This window comes from Pleurodeles waltl, chromosome 6, assembly GCF_031143425.1.
Source record: "Pleurodeles waltl isolate 20211129_DDA chromosome 6, aPleWal1.hap1.20221129, whole genome shotgun sequence".
Lineage (NCBI taxonomy): Eukaryota > Metazoa > Chordata > Amphibia > Caudata > Salamandridae > Pleurodeles > Pleurodeles waltl.
This window is the reverse complement of record NC_090445.1, coordinates 1,147,986,386-1,148,008,593: the sequence shown is the minus strand read 5'-3', so window position 1 is coordinate 1,148,008,593 and position 22,208 is coordinate 1,147,986,386. Positions and strand designations below refer to the sequence as shown.

General features: G+C 45.8%; 1 protein-coding gene across 2 annotated transcripts in view; it reads right to left on the bottom strand.

The window, feature by feature from the left end:
• Positions 1 to 22,208, bottom strand: part of SEC31B (SEC31 homolog B, COPII coat complex component) — a 1,228,966-nt gene that overhangs the window by 1,072,275 nt on the left and 134,483 nt on the right. For both annotated transcript variants that reach the window (XM_069240364.1, XM_069240362.1), the window contains exon 5: positions 8,436 to 8,531. In XM_069240364.1, the coding sequence (XP_069096465.1) occupies positions 8,436 to 8,531 (96 nt within the window). The remainder of the gene's footprint in view (positions 1 to 8,435; positions 8,532 to 22,208) is intronic.

Sequence of the window (22,208 nt, the reverse complement as noted above, 5' to 3'; positions counted from 1 at the left end):
AAGGGTTCTTGTGCTTCTTTTTTGACCTATCCAAGGACTCTGACCGCAACAAAGATCTGCCAAGGAACCTGGACCTTACCTTCAAATTTGACCGGTCACCACGTGGAGTCTTCAATGCTTAGAGACATTCATCATCGCCTCACAGTCATGGATGGTCTTCGGATTCATCATGGCGCAGTCGCCATAGGCATTGAAGCCTTGGTCCAATGGTCCAAAACCAAGAAACAAAGATCAATCTTGTGGGAATCTTTCACAGACATTTGCTTGCAACAGTCCAAAAAAAGAATGAACCCTGATTTTTTTGTGTGGAAAAGTATTCTAGAAAGAGACAAGGCATAGCTCTGGATTGTCATCTGATGGCACAGAAAGAAAGGAACTGATATCAACATGTGTGGGTGGCTCTTGTATTCGGTTCTCTAGTCACTTTCAGAATAGAACTACTTGGTGTAGGAGGCTGGCCCTTTATGAAGTGTGCAAACGTTGTGCACCGTGCAGAGGGTCCAGGTAACCACACGTTGGTTTATAAAGGTAAAAAGTAGACTACCTAAGTGTCTAATTTTTTATGGTAGCTTGGTCGAGCAGTTATACTAATCTTGGAGAAGTGCAAAGCATTTGTTGTACTCACAGTATCAATAAAGCAAGACACACTCAAAAGAATAACGAGACCATTTTACAAAAATACTTCAGATTTATATAACATTTGTAGTTATGATTTTTCAAAGTTTAGAAAATGTCTCAAATCTGTGTGTAATTCCGCACCGTAGGAATTGATGAAGAAATACTTTTAAAATGCATATAAAAATAAGCAATATGTTTACCAATGTATCCTCTCAGTTGTAGGTCGAAGTTGTCGGTGAGCCCTGTGGAACAGCTGGAGAAGTCTGGGCGGCTTCTGGTTGGGGCGGGAGCAGCTACAGAAAGACTTTAGGGCTGGTGCAAGGCCACTGCGGGGGACCACTTCGAAAAGCACTGCTGAGGTGGACTTCAAGGCGAGTCCCCTTGGAGTGTCGAGGTCGCAAGGGATGGGGGACCCTTAGAACAAAGCTAGATCTTCGGTGCAAAGCACAGGGCAGCAAGGTGAAGAGTGAATCGGTGAGCCAAGAGCTATGTGCAAAGGTGCCCTTGGAAGGAGAAGGTAGGTCACTCTGAGGGTCGCGTACAGGTCAGGAGGGCCACTCTGGTGGGTGATTCTGGTAGTTTCTGAAATCCCTCAACTGGGGCTTCCTCCTGGTCTTTTTGGAGTCCAGAGTGCACTTTCCTTCTTGGTGTCTGACTTTGAGTGACCAATACCCAGGGCTATTGCACGGTTCAGCCACTGGAAGGCACAGTGCCACCAAACTTGACACACTGGCAGGATTTGTCCTCGCGGTACGTCTAGTGAAATTTGGTCTGACTGCGGCATCAGGTTCCTTGGTCAGCAGCCAGCCAGTTAGTGAACTGGACTTCACTGGTCTTTGTTACAGGAGAGTGATGCCTTCACTCTGGAGGGAGATCTTCGGCGATTTTTAGAAGAGTGGATGCCCTCTGAGTATTTTTAGAGTCTGTCCAATGTCCAAGCAACCCCTCAGCTGCAATTGTCGAGTCCTGGGTGCAGCAGCCAGGGTTTGGCACCTTTTTCTTTGTGCAGCAGGACTTCAGTTCTTGAGTCTTGGGTCACCTTTGTTGCTGATCTTCCTGTGTCCTTAGAATATTAATCTCTGGTCTAGGGGTGTGTAATGATATCTGCATTTAACCGCTTCTCCATCTTGACCACTGATGGTCACTTCCCTAATCCCTGACTACTTTCCTACTATGCAAGATGGAAGAAAATGAAACGGAGGGGTCACCTCACATGCAACACCTTAGGGGTGGTGCAAGCTGGGAGTGTAACCATGCCAGGGCTACATAGATTCGCAGGGGTCACCTCTATGGGGGCCACTGGGTACATTTTGCAATAAATCCCAAACTGGTACCAGTTTGGATTTAGCATTCAGAGTTGTTTGATACGAAACAACCCAGGATACAGTGTGGCCATCATGTACCTGGGAAACTCGTATTGACCAGTGTCCAGCACGTGCATTTAAAACAGCTGCTCTGTTCACTTACTATGTCCCAGGTTTGGAAAGGACACAGTAAGGGCATATTGCTCATGCATTTATGCCCACACATGCAATATAGTGCACCCTGCCTTAGGGCTGAAAGACCTGCCAGAGGGGTGACTTATCTATACTGAATGCAGTGTGTAGTGGACAGGGCACACAGGCTGTGTGCGATGTCAGGTTTGCATTTTGGGACTGCACCAGGACACTCAGCCTGCAATGTCAGGGATCGGTGCACTTGGATGCATGGTTCCCGAGGGTGGCACAATCTGTGCTGCTGCCCTCTGGTGCCTTCTCCTGGTACCTCATGCCCTGGGTACATAAGTACCACTTACTAGGGACTTATAGTGGCAGCTAAAGGTTTTACTAATTGTATCAATATCTTTGCAATTTTAGGGAAAGAACACTGGCACTGGGGCCTGATTAGCAGGAGCCTAGTGCACTCCAGGACAAGCTGCACCCAGAAACCAGGCAAAAAGTGTTTGTGTGAGGGGGTGGGGGGCCCAGACTGCAACAGGATGCCAGTTTCCCACACTGTCATTGAGTAACATAAAACCACCAATCGGCATATGTAGGAGGCTGGCCTGGCTTGTAGTGGATACCAAGGGATACCAAGGGGTACTAAGGGGTACTTACACTTTTTGCCAGGTCCAGTTATCCCTTATTAGTGTAGAAGAGGTGTTTCTAGCAGCTTAGGCTGATAGAAGGTAGCTATAGCAGAGCAGCTTAGGCTGAACTAGGAGACATGCAAAGCTCCTACTATACCACTGGTGTCATATGCACAATATCATAAGAAAACACAATACACAGATATACTAAAAATAAAGGTACTTTATTTTTATGACAATATGCCAAAAGTATCTCAATGAGTACCCTCAGTATGAGGATGCCAAATATACACAAGATATATGTACACAATACCAAAAATATGCAGTAATAGCAAAAGGAAGTAATGCAAGCAATATAAAGTTACAGTAGATTGCAAAAGGAGCACATAGGTATAGGGGCAACACAAACCATATACTCCAAAAGTGGAATGCGAAACACGTATGGACCCCAAACCTATGTGAGCTTGTAGAGGGTCGCTGGGACTGTAAGAAAACAGTGAGGGTTAGAAAAATAGCCCACCCCAAGACCCTGAAAAGTAGGTGTAAAGTGCACCTATATTCCCCAGAGAGCACAGAAGTCGTGATAGGGGAAGTCGAGAGTGGGCAGATGCCCAGGAAATGCCAGCTGGGGGTGCAAAGAAGCTGCCACTGGATGGTAGAAGCTGTGGATTCTGCAGGAACGAAGAGGGCTAGAAACTTCCCCTATGGAGGATGGATGTCCCACGTCGTGAAGAAGCTTGCAGAGGTGTTCCCACGCAGAAAGACCGCAAACAAGCCTTGCTAGCTGCAAGGGTCGCGGTTAGGGTTTTTGGATGCTGCTGTGGCCCAGGAGGGACCAGGATGTCGCCACTTGGATGAGGAGACAGAGGGGGCGCCCAGCAAGTCAGGGAGCCCTCACAGGAGCAGGCAGCACCCGCAGAAGTGCCGGAACAGGCACTACGAAGAAGAGTGAACCGGAGCTCACCTGAAGACACAAAAGGGAGTCCCACGACGCCGGAGGACAACTCAGGAGGTTGTGCACTGCAGGTTAGAGTGTCGGGGACCCAGGCTTGGCTGTGCACAAAGGAAATCCTGGAAGAGTGCACAGGAGCCGGAGCAGCTGCAAATCACGCGGTACCCAGCAATGCAGTCTAGCGTGGGGAGGCAAGGACTTACCTCCACCAAACTTGGACTGAAGAGTCACTGGACTGTGGGAGTCACTTGGACAGAGTTGCTGAGTTCCAGGGACCACGCTCGTCGTGCTGAGGGGACCCAGAGGACCGGTGATGCAGTCTTTTGTTGCCTGCAGTTGCAGGGGGAGGATTCCGTCGTCCCACGGGAGATTTCTTCAGAGCTCCTGGTGCAAGAAGGAGGCAGGCTACCCCAAGAGCATGAACCACCAGGAAACAGGCGAGAAAGCGGCAGGATCAGCGATACAAGGTTGCAGTAGTCGTCTTTGCTACTTTGTTGCGGTTTTGCAGGCGTCCTGAGAAGTCAGCGGTCGATCCTTTGGTAGAAGGTGAAGAGAGAGATGCAGAGAAACTCTGATGAGCTCTTGCATTCGTTATCTAACGAATTCCCCAAAGCAGAGACCCTAAATAGCAAGAAAAGGAGGTTTGGCTACCTAGGAAGGAGGATAGGCTAGCAACAGAGGTAAGAGCCTATCAGGAGGAGTCTCTGACGTCACCTGCTGGCACTGGCCACTCAGAGCAGTCCAGTGTGCCAGCAGCACCTCTGTTTCCAAGATGGCAAAGGTCTGGAGCACACTGGAGGAGCTCTGGGCACCTCCCCTGGGAGGTGCCGGTCAGGGGAGTGGTCCCTCCCCTTTCCTTTGTCCAGTTTCGCGCCAGAGCAAGGCTGGGGGATCCCTGAATCGGTGTAGACTGGCTTATGCAGAGATGGGCACCATCTGTGCCCATCAAAGCATTTCCAGAGGCTGGGGGAGGCTACTCCTCCCCAGCCCTGACACCTTTTACCAAAGGGAGAGGGTGTAACACCCTCTCTCTGAGGAAGTCTTTGTTCTGCCTTCCTGGGCCAAGCCTGGCTGGACCCCAGGAGGGCAGAAACCTGTCTGAGGGGTTGGCAGCAGCTGCAGTGAAACCCCGGGAAAGGCAGTTTGGCAGTACCCGGGTCTGTGCTAGAGACTCGGGGGATCATGGAATTGTCTCCCCAATGCCAGAATGGCATTGGGGTGACAATTCCATGATCTTAGACATGTTACATGGCCATGTTCGGAGTTACCATTGTGACGCTATACATAGGTAGTGACCTATGTATAGTGCACGCGTGTAATGGTGTCCCCGCACTCACAAAGTCCGGGGAATTTGCCCTGAACGATGTGGGGGCACCTTGGCTAGTGCCAGGGTGCCCCACACTAAGTAACTTGGCACCCAACCTTCACCAGGTGAAGGTTAAACATATAGGTGACTTATAAGTTACTTAAGTGCAGTGGTAAATGGCTGTGAAATAACGTGGACGTTATTTCACTCAGGCTGCAGTGGCAGGCCTGTGTAAGAATTGTCAGAGCTCCCTATGGGTGGCAAAAGAAATGCTGCAGCCCATAGGGATCTCCTGGAACCCCAATACCCTGGGTACCTCAGTACCATATACAAGGGAATTATAAGGGTGTTCCAGTATGCCAATGTGAATTGGTGAAATTGGTCACTAGCCTGTTAGTGACAATTTAGAAAGCAGAGCGAGCATAACCACTGAGGTTCTGGTTAGCAGAGCCTCAGTGAGACAGTTAGTCATCACACATGTAACACATACAGGGCACACTTATGAGCACTGGGGCCCTGGCTGGCAGGGTCCCAGTGACACATTCACTAAAACAACATATATACAGTGAAATATGGGGGTAACTTGCCAGGCAAGATGGTACTTTCCTACATCATACTAGAGTGATGCTGCTTGGAAATCTCCAGATCTAATCTGATGCCTGCGTATTATTCAAAAGGTGAGGAATCTGAAGTTAGAAGTACGCATTAGAACATGCTTGTAGCAGATGCAAACATTACCATGCTGTGAAAAATTAAATCATCGAGGATGGCCTCGTAGAACAGCAATTTCTAATCTTGGCCATAATCTCCCTCACCCAAAGTTAGTCACGACTGGCATCTGGATCCTCATGATCATCTAAATCCTCAACAGCAAGACCATTTCACCAATAAAACGCAAGTCAGCAATAGACAACAAGCCATCAAATAGCTCATGCTCATTTATAGTGGGCTCATCAATGAGGCATACTTTCAACTACGCTTTCACTTATGCAAGTCATTTTGATATCTTCTGACAGCCTCCAACTGGCACAGCAGTCTGTTGCAGGACCATGGCAATGCTATACAACAGTGGTTCCCAACCTGTGGTCCAGGGACCCATAGGGGTCTCCGAAGTCTCCTCAGGGGGTCCGTGACTCCGTTGAAAATTAATATTGATTGATAAAGTGCATATAAAGTGGCCAAATGTACAACTGTAAATCTTAAAGCATACTGTAAATGTGAAGAAATTTGAAATTGGAGGTAAAAATTAAATTAGTATCCTCAGATTTATTTGTGGGAGCAGTTGCATCAAACAAACTATAGTATGGGTGATGTGTGGCTTCAAATGAATAAAGCGAAGCTCCAACCTTCATATTAAAATTAAAATGTTTATTTTTTATTTTATATGTTTGCAAATTAAATAAAATGTGTTATCATTTGGTTTGTGTTTAATGGAAGGCCCGTCTCTGTACTTTTTGTGTATTGTTTTGTGGTTAAAATAATCAGTGTTAATGCCGGGGTCCCCAGCCTCCGGTAATGAGTCGGTGGGGGATCCCCGGATTCCAATAATGATTCAGTAGGCGTCCCCGGGTCCACGGAATTAAAGAGGTTGGGAACCACTGCTCTACAACATTAGTGTCCTCAGCACCAGGCCTCTAATGTTGCTTAATCTGATACACATCGGAGTAAAGTACCTGTCCATTGTCCTCAATAGATTTTGGAATCTATAGTGCAAAGGAACCCTCACAAAAATGATGTACCGAAAATTGTATTTCAAGGATTTTCCCCGAATTATTGATGCTTTTTAGTATATTTCAGAGAGGACTACAAAGAGGACATCATGGAATTCCCACTTGACCGGGGCATCCAAGAATGAAAAGTCAATCCCCATCCTCAGATTTTTGTGAGATTAAGGGTAGTTGCTTTTGAAGACCCAAGCAACCTTATTGGTTGTAATATCTAGTCGACAGTGCTCTCCACTGAGCTCCTACAGCATGCTTCACAACCCAACCAAAACAGTAATGTTGCATTAAAAGGCAGAGTCGCAGATGGAACCTGGTGGTACAATCTGGCAGTGCTCGAGTCATTGGTGAAGAAAGTTTTTTCAGAGGAGTCTGAAGCCTGGAAGAAATATTCATATGGTGAGGAATCTGCAGGAAGATGTACTCACAAGAACCTGGTCTTATTTAATAGTTACAGTGCTGGTACTAGACTAAAGTGCACTGGTTTACTTAGCAGGAAGCAGAGTCAGAAAATTAATTGACAATTTATTATTCCTCTAATTACAGTCATCCACTTTAAGTAAAGAATTTAAGTCATTTCACTTTTAGTAAAACAGTTGAACAGACTTTATTGAAAATGCCCATACTATTACTGGGGATAAATCACAATTCAAATTTTAAGAGATTTATCGGCCACTGTTATCATTATCAAATATATATTTCTGCTTCGTTGTTCCTCCTCTATTCCACTACCATATCTGCAAGATAAGTGATTTTTCTGTAAAAAAAAAATTAAAAAAAAAAAAAAAGTACATCCTTGTTCTGTGTATATTCATTTTTAAAAAGCTCTTCCAGAGAAAACATCCTTAACCTTACACGTTCAGTGTTGACATACCTGTGTGTCCTAATTTTAAACTTTTGAGTGCCTTCTAATTCCATGAACACTATCTGTCATTTCTACGGTTTTTTATACTGTTGTTACAGAATTCCCCGGCTACATTTCGATGACTCCTACAAATTCCTCCAATTCAGGTAAACATTGTGGCACCTCTGATACAGCAATATACCTACAATAGTCTAGTTGCATATGTGTCGATTAGCAACCTCAATAGTTGCATAGTTAAGGTGTATCTCCGTCGTAAAAAGCAAATGGAATGTGTCTTTCAATTGAACCAATTAGGAGTGTGCAAGTAAGTTTATTTCAAATTCTTCCAAATAATACAAAAACCTAATTTCCCATTGCCCATAGTTAGGCTTCTCCTTGGTTCCACCTTCTTTTCCGTAACAATTAGTTTAGAGCATATATTAGCAGAGTCAGCAGGGAACGGTACACATACCAAATTTGTTGACACACAACCCACTTAAAAGGCTGTTAAAGTGTGGGAAATTGGTTGTTGCTCAAATTGACTTATCCCAAATTGATTTCCTTTCTTCATGACTATATCTTACTACTTGAAACGTAATTATTACTGGTGGATGCTATTCCTCTCCTCCAACACTACATACAACTTTTGAATTATCCAATACCACGAACGATATCATGAATTACCTAAGATCTACCTCTGGATCAGGTTGTGAATATTATCTGGACAACCTCAGATAAAATATTTTGATTTGGATAAACAGCCTAACTTTCTGAAATAATGCTGGCTGCTGATGCACTTCCCTCTTCTCCAAACACCCCCCCCCCCCCACCGCCATATTTGTATGAATTTAAATGGCATCAACAAATCAATTCACTATTGTTCACTAGCAGTGCAAGGACAGAGGTTTAGCAAAAACTGAACTTACCTGAGTTTTAGACCCTGGGGTCATAGGCACACTGAAGGTGTTCAAGTCCCAGATGTATATCTCAGAATCGTTGGCACCAGAAGCCAGAAGGTTACCCTAGAAATAAATCCATAGTGCCAATATTACAGCTACGAAACATGAATTCAAAGATAGTATTTATTAACTCTTGTACGAAAATGTAGGGTACTCAAGGGTATGTTCAAAAATCTGTATTGCTCAAGCAAACAGGAAAGGAAGATACATGGTCTTGTGGAAATCATTTATCTATCAATCTGTTCACACTTCAGAGCAGTGCAATCTTGCTCATATGATGAGTTTAAAATAGTTTACAAAACTGTGAACCTTAATGTTACATCTAATAAATCTTAATTAGAAATGTGTTTAAAATTAGTAAACAAATTGCAAAAAATGGATTATGTCATGTTCTCAGTCGCACACTGGAGTCATCCAATTGATTAGCCACAGTTCCAAGCACTTTTTACTTAAGCACAGAAAAACTTCCATGGCCCTCCACAACGATCTATAACAGTCATTCAAAGCTCATATAAGTGTTGCTGGTCCAAGTCTAATGCCAAGTGCTACAACAAATAAGCAAGATTTTAACAGCCGGTATACTACACCGTGGCATGCTGTAAGGCTACCAAAAGGATTTCCTGAAGATAAAGGGGTCAAAACGAAATGTGCTTTTCATCAATCTGTTTCCTTTCACAGCGCCTGCTGTATGCTTGACAGGTAATGCCATGCCCACTGCTACAGAAACATGAACAGAAGAGGCCATGAAATGAGCCAGACTTCTGTGCAGCCTCCGATTCTCCCTCAGCTCTGTTAAGCTGGTTTTCTTAACTTGGAAGAGCAAAGGGAGCTGCTGAGAGTTCTCTTCTCCCTCCTTTCACGGCCCCAGTGACACTGAACAACAACAGAAAGAAGAAGGCTTGCAGTTCCCCACTCATCAACCCACATATCCCGGAGTGGCATGTGAAAGGGAGAGTCAGTGGCTCTAGTTTAGGACTTTCAAATGATGACAGCACAGAGCCTATACCCGTCTTTATAGCCACCGCTGCTGCACTGACTTCAACGGAGCTGTCAACAGTCCAATGTTATTCTAATGCGGTATTGATCCATTAAACGGCGAACTAGGGGTTCTTCTAGGATTCCGCATAAACTGCTGAATTCCAAATAGATATATTGCCTTCCACACTACTCTCTGCTCTATTAAATGAAACTGCTGGAAAAACAACATATTGCATGTCCATTAGATCAGCTTCAGCTATAACAGCAGTGCAACAGCCTATTAGCTAGGCCAGCAGCACATCTGGGATAGACTATGGCCCTCATTACAACTTTGGCGCTTTCCAAGTTGTATCCGCCCTGCGGCCGCACTCCCATGGTGGCCATTAAGACATCCCCGCTGGGCCGGCGGGCAGAAACTAAGTTTCCGTCCGCCGGCCCAGCGGGGATGTCGGCCGCAACACGGGAGCCGGCTCCAAATGGCAGTGCGACGGGTGCAGTTGCACCCGTATGCAGACAGTGAAAAGCTCCATGGGGCCGTGGCATGGGGCCATGGCAGGGGGCCCCGCAACTCCCCTTTCCGCCAGCCTTTTCATGGCGGTTCCTACCGCCATGAAAAGGCTGGCGGGAGGGGGGCTCGTAATCCCCTGGACAGCGCTGCAAGCAGCACTGCCCTGGGGGATTACAACCGCCAAAACCAGTGTGGCGGGAAACCGCTGGTCCCGCCGTGGTCATAATCCCCGAGTTTCTACCACCAGCCTGTTGGCAGTGCAAACTCCAGAACAGCCCTGGCGGTCTTTGACCACCAGGGTTATAATGAGGACCTATATACTCTTTATTGGTGTAAAACCCTACCTTGGTTCAGTTCTGTTGACTCTGGGATCAAAATGTCACTGACAAGTGTTCCACCTCCACATTTGTTCCCCTTCGTCCTCAAATTCCCCTTCATGTGTTTACTTTTTGACAGTCTGCAGGACACCAATCCCAAGCAACCATTGTAGATCTGGTTTTGCTTAGGGTACCTAGCGGCCTCACTGCAATAGCAGAGACCATCCAATGGTCTCTCTCACCAGATATAACTGAGCGGGTAGCTACTGTCGTCCACTTTGTATACACACTGGCTGGTGAAAGTATATGTACTGTTTTTTTACGTACTGCGCCAATGCCAGATGCATACGGACATCCCTTTCTAGGTTAAAGACAGCATCATGGGGCACAGAGGCCCTTTAACCTTTGTAAGACCTAATGAATGTGAATATTTGCAACCATTATGTGCAGGTTTCGTAGTAGTTATTGCATCAGTAGACTACGTGTGGAATATTTTTCAGTGCACCTGTTGGTTTGGTACTCCTCAGCTGATTGTCATCATCTTTCTGTGTGAAACAGTGGGCGCAAGATGGAATATTTGCTGTGCACAGACAAACAAGGACACACACATTCCTCCTTTCAATCCTCTCTTGCTGCCTTTGTCTCTGCAACCTGTCTGAGAAGAATAAACAAGAATTCCCTTCACAGCAGGCCAGTGGAGACTGTGCATGTCCAGTTGCCATAGGCAATGATCAACCACTGCATTCTTGGAGCAGAGCAAGAGATGCTCCCTTCCTAAACACCTCTAACGAGATAACCAACTCTGCTGTCACCTGTTTAGTTTGATATTTCAATTGGCACTTGTAAGTAGTGGCTGGCCATATAAAACACTCCCATTATTAGGAAGAACACCTGCATCAAAAAGACGTCCATGTACCCTACTCCGGTACTTACAGGCCATGAATCTGAGAAGTGTTAATTATCTCTGCTGACAGGCATTTCTGCGCGGCAGTTTCAAGTTAGCCCAAGGAGTCTAGTGAGGCAGAAAGTGTGCTAGGAAACCCTCGCTACTGCTCACAATACACCAGAAATGGGGCTCCCAAAAGCGGTCAAACTTCAAATGCAGGTAATCTATCTAAGTGGTTACTCAGCCGGATGAGCATATTCCCACCGACACCACCCTTTATCATTTATAATTCCGTGGCCCCATAGCCTTGTCCAGCAACCAGATGTATTGCACATTAGCAAGATAAAAAGAGCGAAAGAAGGAAACGAGTAGTTCTATTATGTGCCTTCACTTGTCTACATACACATCTCCATAATAAGACAGCAGCTTGTCCCCCTTCATCAAGGAATGCGGTCCCATAACTGTTGTGCAGCTGAACTGGAGCCACTCAGACCTCCAGGCCACAGGATAACCACATTTTGAGGAATTGACAATCCACAACGATAAACCAGAAGTTAAGCTAATCTTTCTCCTTATTCAGTTTTGTGGGTAAGCTTGCTGTACACTGCCTCGAGCCAGGGTGAGGGTGTGGCGATATTGTTCAGAGCCGTGGACACTGGGTAGGAGTACATGTCATGGTTACCCACTCTTTGTAATAGAACCCTTAGCGATATGGTCCCTGTACTTGTTAGAGAACCCCTAGACTATTATACCGTGCAGGACTTCGCAACAGCTGGACTCTAGCCTTATCTTTCTCTTGTGGGCGGGTAGACGCAGCAGAGTCGCTCTGAGAGACAGTTTGAGGAGGGAGGTTGGAAGTTCCACAGTTGGATTTGTACTATCTAGAGGCTCACCTGCAGCACAAGGCTTGAAGGCTGGACCCAGCTGACAACTGGAAAAAGCGTTTACTGGCCGGCAAGGTGGATGCTGCCTGCTTGCCTTAACTCCTGCTGGAGGGGGCAGGTCTCGCAACGTACCCCCCCACACATACAGTCAGACAGACTGTGATCACCTGGAACAGGTTCGTTTGGACTGCTCTGAAACAAGCCCCCTTCCACCAAGAACTCCTGCTCTGGATATTGAACCCAGTTTAACGCAGATGAACAATATGTCCTTTCATCAATGGCGCGAAGGGGGCTGAAAACTCCTTGGTAACTTCTACCCAAGTGAAACCTTCTCTATGTTTGAGGAGGCTCAGGACGCTTTCTCACTTACACCAGGCCAATTCCTGCAGCATGCAGGTCCAGCGGAACTAGCAAGGGAAGCCTAGCCTACTTTTCCGGCGGCCCCTAAGACATTTCATACACTTGGGCAACTCTATAATTGAGCGGGGCAGTCACCTTATTTTGCTACTTTACAAAGCCATGTGTTCTGATGCGGCAGGATCTCCTCCACGGGCTCACACAACCTGGGACTTGGAATTGGACACTCCACCTATTTAAGTGGACTGTGCGCGAACAAATAGAGCGAAATGTACTAAATGAAACACTACCAAAATAACTAAAAACCAAATCGGTAGATCCGGAGTTATGAATTTTTAAAGAATAAACTGCAATATAGTGCCTAAAATCATAAAAGCACCAACTGCAGCTATCTTGTCACGCTGAACCAGGTCAAAATCAAAAGTTCAAGCCAACCACAATGGAGTGCGGGTCAGACACAGTCTCAGATTATTCCTGCAGTATTACTTTCTCAAGAATTGCTCCAAGATTCCTGCTCGCAGGGAAGAAGTACACCAGGAGTAAGAAGAGCGTCACAGAAGATGGACAGCAAAGCGCAAGAATCGGGCTGAGAATCGTGGATAGATTTGCAATGGTTATTCACGCAGGTGGACGAGGCTTGCTGTGAAACAAACTTGCAGCTGCTCGCACTGTATTTCCAGGCAAGAGATGAGGTTCTAGAGGGAACAGGCCGTTCATGAGGAGCCCAAAAGCTCGACCTTAAGAGCTCAAAAAACAGTTTCAAGGGCTCAGGACCTGAAATGTGCCTCTTTGGGGAAGGGGGGGGGGGGGTGTCAGGAGCTCATTGAAGACTGGTCCTGGAACTGTGGGAGCACGTTATGTCCCTGAGGCTCTAATCAGGAGGCCAACAGACTAACCCTTTCTAGTCCCTCTGGGGGCATTGGTTCAAGATAGTTCTAGGTCCAGTTCTTCCTCTCCAAGGTAGAAGGCGGCAGCTCAACAAGGAAACAGTTCCTTCAGAGTGGCAGTCCTTTCAGAAGCAAAGAAGTCCTTCTTCCTGGCAGAGTATGCACAGGTCCAGAAGTGTATACTGAAGTGGTGGTGTCCAAGGTCTAGTTCTTATTACCAGTGGTGCCTTTGAAGTGAGGGAGGCTTCAGAGACAAACTTTTGCCTTGCCATTCCTGCCCTGGATCCAGACTCACTACAGGGGGTTTGCAGCCCTTTTTGTGGGGACATGACGCAGCCTATTCAGGTATGATGCTAGATCCTGCGCCTCCCTCCAATCCGCCAGAATGACCCATGAGGTCACAGCTAAGCTCACATTGTATGTGGTTGTCTAGGGGGAATACACAAAGCATAGTTGTCACTTACCCCAGACATGAGCAGAGGCAGGCAGCAGGCACCAAATGGATAAAGTAAGAAAATACCAACTTTCTAAAAATTGCATTTTCCGAGCTGCAATTTACAATCCGACTCCACCATAAGTTGTGATTTTAAAATGTGATTCTAACAACACCAAACTTGGAAAGTCTATCTCTCCGCAGTTGGGAATGACACTTATAAAATGTAGTAAGTTAATTCCAATGTTATCCTATAGGAGTGGTAGGCCTTCCAGTAGGGAAAAACTACTTATGGACTTTTTCACTACCGGGAAATGTCAAATTTAAAAAAGGTACATGTCCTGCTTTTTAAATACATAGAAGCCTGCCCCTGGGGTGTTCAGTGCCTACCTTAGGGGTGACTTTATGTACAAAAAAGGGAAGGTTTGTGCTTGGCAAGAGGGTTATTTTGCTAGGTCGACATACCAGTGTAAAACTGCACGCACAGGCTTTGCAATGCAGTCCTGACACATGGTTAAGGGGCTACTGAAGTGGAAGGCACAATCAGTGCTGCAGGCCCCCTAGTAGCATTTCATTCAGAGGCCCGAGTGCACACAGGACCTATTTACTAGGGACTTATTTACTATTCTAACTCTAGTCTTAGAAAATATGGCAAAAAAGTAACTTTCACCCAAACATTCCAGGTGGTTTACTTATTATTCTAATTCCAGTCCTGGAATATTCTGGGTAAATTATAAATATCCCAATTCTTTTTTAGGAAGGGCTGAAAAGTAGTAGCTTTGCAGGGCAAAACAAAAAAAAATAACTAGGAATATCCTCAGGATGCCAACTTTCCGTCAAAGACAAAACCTATGCTCTCATTTGAGAGCATCACAGCATAATCTCATTTGCTACTGCTTGATGGCCTCTACAACTGGAAGGACTGGCGAAACGAATAAACAGATTTTGTGCCAGGCTTTTAAGAGCGGTAAAAAAAGAAAAACAGATTGAGAAATTTAGAGAGAGCAGTTAGAATGCCCTTTGATCACACTAGCTATGTCTACGACCTGGACTCCATTCTGTTGACTAAAAGTAATTTTACGAATGAAACAGTCTTTTAAGCAACCCCAGAATCCCATAAATAATGAAGAACACGATTCTGCATTTCTTCTGCTGCTCATTTTAAAAATGAATGTAAACAATTGTTTTCCTCAGGCTTAGTTCTACTTTTGGAATTTGAGAAGCGGAGAAATGTTAATTAACCAGATTTTTTTTTAAAACAAATAACAGAAATCAAGAGAAACCAGAAGACTCTGTTTTGTATCTTTATCAAAGGCTTATGGAATACGAACTGGAATGAAAACCATGTGTGTGTACTCCTAATTTCCAAATGTAAAACTTGCTATAATAAAATTGCTCCCTTTAAGGCATTACCCACCAGACAGTTTAACTGTTTGTAGACAAGAGTCTTGTCTACCATACCATAAATGTACAGTGGGTTTAGAGCTAACCCACTGCTTACAACTGGTAGGCATTGTTGTCACAATCATTTGCTTGCTCTTTACTCAATGACTTTCTGTCCTTAAAATGTGTTTGTAGCTCTCCTCAAGAACAGCCTATTTACCATCCTTTTGAATGGCTGACTTATTTTTCCAATGATCCCATTCAGTGAACGCCTTTCCTTTTTTTTTTTAGCACTCTGGGAAAGTAAGTGTTTTCCATCTCTTTTTCTCATGTGCTGCTCCCCCAACGCCCCAGAAGCACTGCACCTCCTACACCCACTCTGTTTGCTCCCTTACCACTCTCCACATGCTTGCACAGTGCTTTCCACTCCCCTCCCTGACTTTTGTGTTTTTCAAAGGCCTGTCCGGTCCCAGACTCAAGAGCTTCCTCGTTTCTCCCCAACCACTCCCCATTACTCCTTCTGACCTGTTCCCAATGACCCGCTTCCTCAAACCCACTCCCTCCACCCACCCCTTAATTACTCCTTGAACCCAGTGATCCACATTTTAAAGTTTAATTTTAGGTCAAGCTTTCGAGACCGGTTGTATATACTCTGTATATACTTCATTGTGGGCTTACACCCAGCCCACTGCTTTTCATTTGTTTGGTTTAGTGTCTTTCAAAAATCCTTGCTTGCTAGTGATCAATCCTTCCTCTTTGTCCCTCCTTTTTGTCTTGTTTACTCCCATGGAGCAGGTATCAAGAAATGTATCTTCATGCTTTGGTTGTATATCCGTTCACTTGGGGGACTGTTTTATTATTTGTATGAAGCTGGCTCAGTATATACTATATCAAAGTGAACTATAGTGTGCACAGAGTCCAGGGGTTCCCAAGAGGCTTAAAAGAGGCTAAAGTAGATAATACTAATGCTCTCTTTTGTGGTAGTGTGGTCAAGCAGTTAGGCTTATCACAGGGTAGTGCAAAGCATTTGTTGCACACACCCAGAAAATAGAAGAAGCACACACTCAATGGCTTAACTCCAGACAACTGTTTTTTATATAGCAAAACTACCTTTTAATTTATTTCTAGAACCAAAATCAAGTTGCAGGTAAGTACTTCAATAGATTTGTATTTCACACATATATCAGTAGCACGTTGTTTGAAATCAATAAGTTATACAGTTTTTGAAATATTGGCAATTATCTGTTTTAAAAGTTGCAATTTTCAGAAACAGTTCATGGGGGGGTGGGAAGAAAAGTTAGATTGATATGCAGGTATGTACAACAATTACAGCTCCAGTCGAAAGTCCACAGGTAGGGGTTCAAGTTAACCCAAAACACCCACCACCAGCTGTAAGGGGGCAGCTGGGTGCAGAGGTCAAAGTTGAAGCAAATTTAACATGGGCTTCTATGGTGACTAGGGCAATTCGGTTTAAGATCATATAGGCAGGTAAGTACCTGCGTCTTGGGAGGGCAGACCTTGGGAGGGGGGGGGGTCTAGACGAGCACGGGGGACCCACAAGTAGGAACAAACATACACCGTCAGGTGCACTGGGGAGGCCAGGTGCAGGGGGCAAACAATGCATTAGGTCTCCAATTATGCTCTATGAGGGAACCCCGGGGGTCACTCAGAGGCTGCAGGCGAGGTCCATGGGGTCGACTCGGGCAAACCACAGGCTGAACTGGGAGGAGGGCCATCTGCTGAACGTTTCTGCACTGGAGGTCGGGTTCTCCAAGGCCGGGTGGCTGCGGGTGCAGTGTGTTTGAGGCGTCGGATATCTTTGTCCAGACCTTATGCTGTCAGGGGAGGCCCTCAGGATTCCCTCTGCAGGCATAGTCATGGAGAGGTAAACTCAGGGTGGGCACTTGCTCAGAATCACCTGGGGATCCTCTCTAGCTGGTTGGGCCCCTGGACACGGGCCATGAACGTCTGGTGCAAAGTGGTCAGGACTCACATCTTTGGAGTAAGGCTGGAGTCCTTGGTTGTTTCTTCTTTGACAGGGCCACTGTCCACAAGACTTGGTCCTTTTGGTTGCAGGGTAGTCCTCTGGAGCTTGGCAGAGGTTGCTCATCCCGCTGGATGTGTCGCTACTCTTGTGCAGGTTCTTTGAAGCAAGAGTCAGTTGTCATCTTCCATCTTCTCTGCTGGGGGTTTCAGCTATGCAGTCCTGCTTCTTCTGGTCAGATTACCAGGAATCTGGTGAGATTGGTTCAGGGAGGCCCTTAAATCCTCAATTTAGGGGTGTTACGGGGGGGGGTCACAGGGCAGTAGCCAATGGCTACACACCTCTTGTGTCCACTCCCTTTGGGGAGGGGGACACAAACCTAACCCTATTGGTCCCTGTCCTCTAAACCAAGACAGAGGATTCTGCAGGGAGGGTGTCACCTCAGCTCTGGACACTTTAGGGGTGGGTCCTAGCTGGGGTGGTCATTCCTCACTGTTTTCCTAATTTTCCCACTGGTCTTGCTTCCAAAAGTGGGGCTTTGTCCAGGGGGTGGGCATCTCCACTAGCTGGAGTGGCCTGAGGCACTGCAGCCTGAGGCTTGAGCCTTTGAGGCTCACTGTCAAAGACTCTCACCCCATGTGGTCAGAAAGTTGTCTGAAAGTAGCAGTCCTGCACTAGCAGTTTGGGTAACATACAGGGGCCATCTCCAAGATGCTGTCTGGGTCAATTTTTCAATAAATACCACACTGGCATAAGTGGGGGTTTATTGTCCTGAGAGGTTTGATACCAAATTTCCCAGTATTCAGTGAAGCCATTATGGAACTGTGGAGTTAGTAATGACAAACTCCCAGACCAAAAACTCAATATGGCTACACTGCACGTACAATGTCTAAGAATGGACTTAGACACTGTAGGGGCATATTGCTCATGCAGCTATGCCCTCACCTTTGGTATAGTGCACCCTGCCTTAGGGCTGTAAGGCCTGCTAGAGGGATGGCTTACCTATGCCGCAGGCAGTGGTTTGTGGGCATGGCACCCTGAGAGGGATGCCATGTCAACTTTGCCCTTTTCTCCCCACCAGCACACACAAGCTGCAAAGGCAGTGTGTACACGTGCTTGGTGAGGGATCCCGTAGGTGGCATAATACATGCTACAGCCCTTGGGGACCTTCCCTGGCCACATGGCCCTTGGCACCATGGGTCCCTTTTAGAAGGGACTTAACTGTGTGCCAGGGGTGTGCCAATTGTGGAAACAAAAGTGCAGATTTGGGGAAAGAACACTGGTGCTGGGGCCTAGTTAGCAGAATCCCATCACACTTCTAATCAAAGTTGGCATCAACACTAGGCAAAAAGTGTGTCTGTGTGGGGGGTGAGGTGGGGTAACCATGCCTACAGTGGCACTTTCCTACATTATTTCTTTCCTGCTCGAGTTATACTGTGAAGCAAGCTCCTCTGTAAGAAATCAACAGAACAACTACTTCCTTTTATTTTAAACCTCCACATCCTTGTCTGCTCACTTTCACTCATAATGGGGCTGGGTGATTTTCAATGTTTTTGAATACACCTCGGTGTAAAAAGCCACAAATAACTGTGTTCGCTGAGACACACAAGTACATTCTGTAACCTCATTAAGGTCATTTTCAACTCGTAATTGGCCCGGAGCAAGGATGTGAAGTGACTTGAATGTCGCCTTTCCCACTCCTATTAAAATCGGGACAAATTAGTATTATTTCTTTAGTGATCAGCTACAAACTATGGGTGACGTTCTAGGCAGGAGCTTAACTGGCTTTCACCAGAATTGAACTTGACTATTTAAAAGTATTTTCCAAAGTGTAATTGAATAGACAGGGAATAGAGAAAAAAGCATCCCCAAACCGTCATCGGATTATCGCCTCCTGAATAGCTTCACATAAATCGTAACCCACGCTACAGTGAGACACCTAGGTTTCCCAAATGTGTGCTCTGTTATCCCCAAGTATTACTCAAGCACACCTACACCTGACACAAATATTTGTTTACATGCCGTAGTTCCAGTGGCGTAGCAATTAAAATACCTCTTTCAGAATAGCCCCATATAACGTGGCGAGGGCCCCCTGCAACTCCTGCATGTCACAGAATATACTTAAGTTTCACATACCACTCAGAACACCACCTCTCAGAACCCCCACTCCTGCCCTCCCAGCACTGTAGGGGCTGAAGGAGCCTCTGTTACACCTCTGTAATCTTCTCTGTTTTTCTGTCATTCAGATATGTACTTTCACAGCTAAAATGTCATGGCTCTATTAGTTTCAGCCAGTCAGGGCCCAGGGTACATTTAGTCCCTTTTGGTGTTGAGCACAACGTGCATAAGAAATGTCCTCTATGCATACCACCTCCCGAAACTGCATTTGTGGATTCAGGGTTGTAGTTACTTTGCACGTACATTTAGAGTGCGCTGGTACCGTATGTTCACATTTTTCCACACTGTTAAATTTGTGAGCTTTTAAAAAGGAAATCTGGGATGCATACCTCGGAGACTCCACCTCCCCTGTCTGCCATCTTTGACTAACAGGCATACCACTGACTTTCACAGGCATGTTACTCTGCCTGTTTCTGTCAAACTCCAAGTGGCTGAGACGCAAACGCCACAGGGTAGAGGACACACAATCTAAACTCTTTTTCACTCATGGACTCGCCCAGCACCAATGTCTGACGTTTACCTCTGGACCAGTGTGCATCCCTGGGGCAGAGGCTGGATGTAGGAACGCACCCTTGGCTGCCACCTGGCATTCCCTGTAACTCCCCTAAATTGAGTACTTAGGTAGCGTCCCTGAACCCTAAGAAGTAAAGGAAAAAGAAGAGACATCCATAGAAAAGGAGAAAGGGAAGCAGCTAACCTACTACCATCCCTGCTGGCCTGTCACACTCAGCAGACTCTTCACCAGAACATGCCTCATCCAGCAGCTGAACCTCCAGAAACCTGGAAGGACCATCTGCATTTGAAAAAGACTCAAGACTCCCATGAGCAGTAGACCTGCTCTCCAACCGACTATCAAAAAAGGACTCTGCAGCCTCCGGAACTGCAGATATCCAACACCTGAAGAGACCACTGCACCTGCCATCACGGACCCGAGTGGGAGTGGACCTCCAGCACCAACAAGGTCCCCCGAGCTGTCCAGAGTGTGAGTCTACTGTGGTTTCACCACTCCTGGACTCTTTGAACTCACCTGCAGCCTCCACACACATACCCCCTTCTCCTGCAGCCTCTGTGGTGAGAGAAACCCAACACCTAAAGCAATCACTGCACCAGTTGCCAACGGTCCGAGCTGAAGTGGACCCCTGGTGTCAACAACGTCCCCCAGCTATACTGAGATAGAGTCCACTGTGGTTTCACCTCCTCCTGGACTCCACGACGACACCTGGAGCCTCAGACCACAGGACCCCCCCAACCACGAGTGCTCATGGACAAGGAAACCTGACGCCAAAGGACACTCCTGCATCCGATGCCGCTGTGCCCTTGTGAAAAGGACCAAAGGTGCACCTACGTCCCCAGGTTTGCAACTAACCTGTTGGTTGTCACCGACTGGTCCCCCAGCCAGAGCCTGCAGCTTTAATCCACCGAGACCAATCCCCATTGAAATACTTTGGGCACTCAACCCTGTACTACACCCTCTGCACTAGGCTGCCGGGAGTGACTTTGTGTGCTGCTGACCCTTGCTAAGTACTCACGTTAAGTCTACAAGATTGGTCCTGTGAGTCCCTGTAAAGTGCTTGTTTGCTGAATCTGTTTTCCCTCCATAGGTTAACATTGAAGAATTCTGAAATTGCACTGTGTCAATTTTTGATAACAGAAAATAAATTATGCTTAAAAACATACTTACCTTATAAAAGAGTTCTTGGGTTTAAAGTATAAATAAAAAGAAGTATTTTTTTTCTAAATAGGTCTTGGATTTATTCTTTGAGTGTGTGCCTCATTTAATGCCTCGGAGTACAAAAAATGCTTATCCCTACTCCCTGATAAGCCTAACTACTCACCCACACTACCACAAAATAGAGAATTAATCATATCTACTTTTGCCTCTGCAAAACAATTGGGGATCCGCTGGACTCTGCACTTATTTTTATTTCACTATATAGAGAGCCAGCTTCCTATACTGGGGATCAAATCGTAAAATCCATATACCGGGGTCATTTTGTCACAATCTGACCAGACTTGCAATTCATTGAGAAGGAGGTTCTTCCGAAGCTTCTGCTGGGGTAGTTTTCCCACCTGTTGATTTCCAGCTGTGGCAGATCAGCAGTCACAGAATTATAGAGCACACACTTTCGGCAACATCGCAGAACTCAACAGGCAATGGTACCCCCAGCCTGCTTTTATTACAATATTTTTTCCTGGAAGTGCTGAACTATTTCCTGGCAGAGTAAACAACTGTAAAAACTGACAGCAAAGTACATCGCTTGCCGGCAAGAAAGACGTTAATCTGCAAATCGCTTGTGTGATCATCTCACCGCAAACACTACTGCAGTTCCTGGTTTCATCATTATTAATGTGATTAAAGATGTAGCATAAATGGTGATGGACATCGGCTCCATTTGCACAAATTTCAGTTATATTTTTGGTACAATTTGTTTTTTGTAAAAGTGCAAAATTACAATTCTTCCTTCTGGGAAGGTGTGTTTGTTGAACCCCATTCGTCACTGGGGTCAATACGTTTTATTGAAATTTCTGTTTTTACCCAAGTTAAAAAAAATTTTTTTAAGTATCATCTTGTTCTTTGTTCCAACCAAGAATGTGTTTCTTTGTAGAGAGGCAAGAGATCTTGCAGGCACTAACTGTCCATTAGGACTAACAGGCCGAAAAACAACACAAGGAGAAACCCTTTGAAGCCTGCTTTGTTATGTTGTAATGTGACTTTTAGGGGAGTCTCAAGACACTTGATCCAAAATGGTGTAGGTGTGCCTTTACAACATGTGGAATAAACCTTTGGACTGTTGGTTATGAGAGTCAGTTACTTAAGCTGAGTTCAAAGCCCCACCTGCTAAAAATCTCATTTATGGAATGCCCCCAGTCTCTACCTTATGCAGTTAGCTGATTAAAAACTAGATATTTGTGGAGTTGGGGCGGAGTGGGCAGACATAAACTAA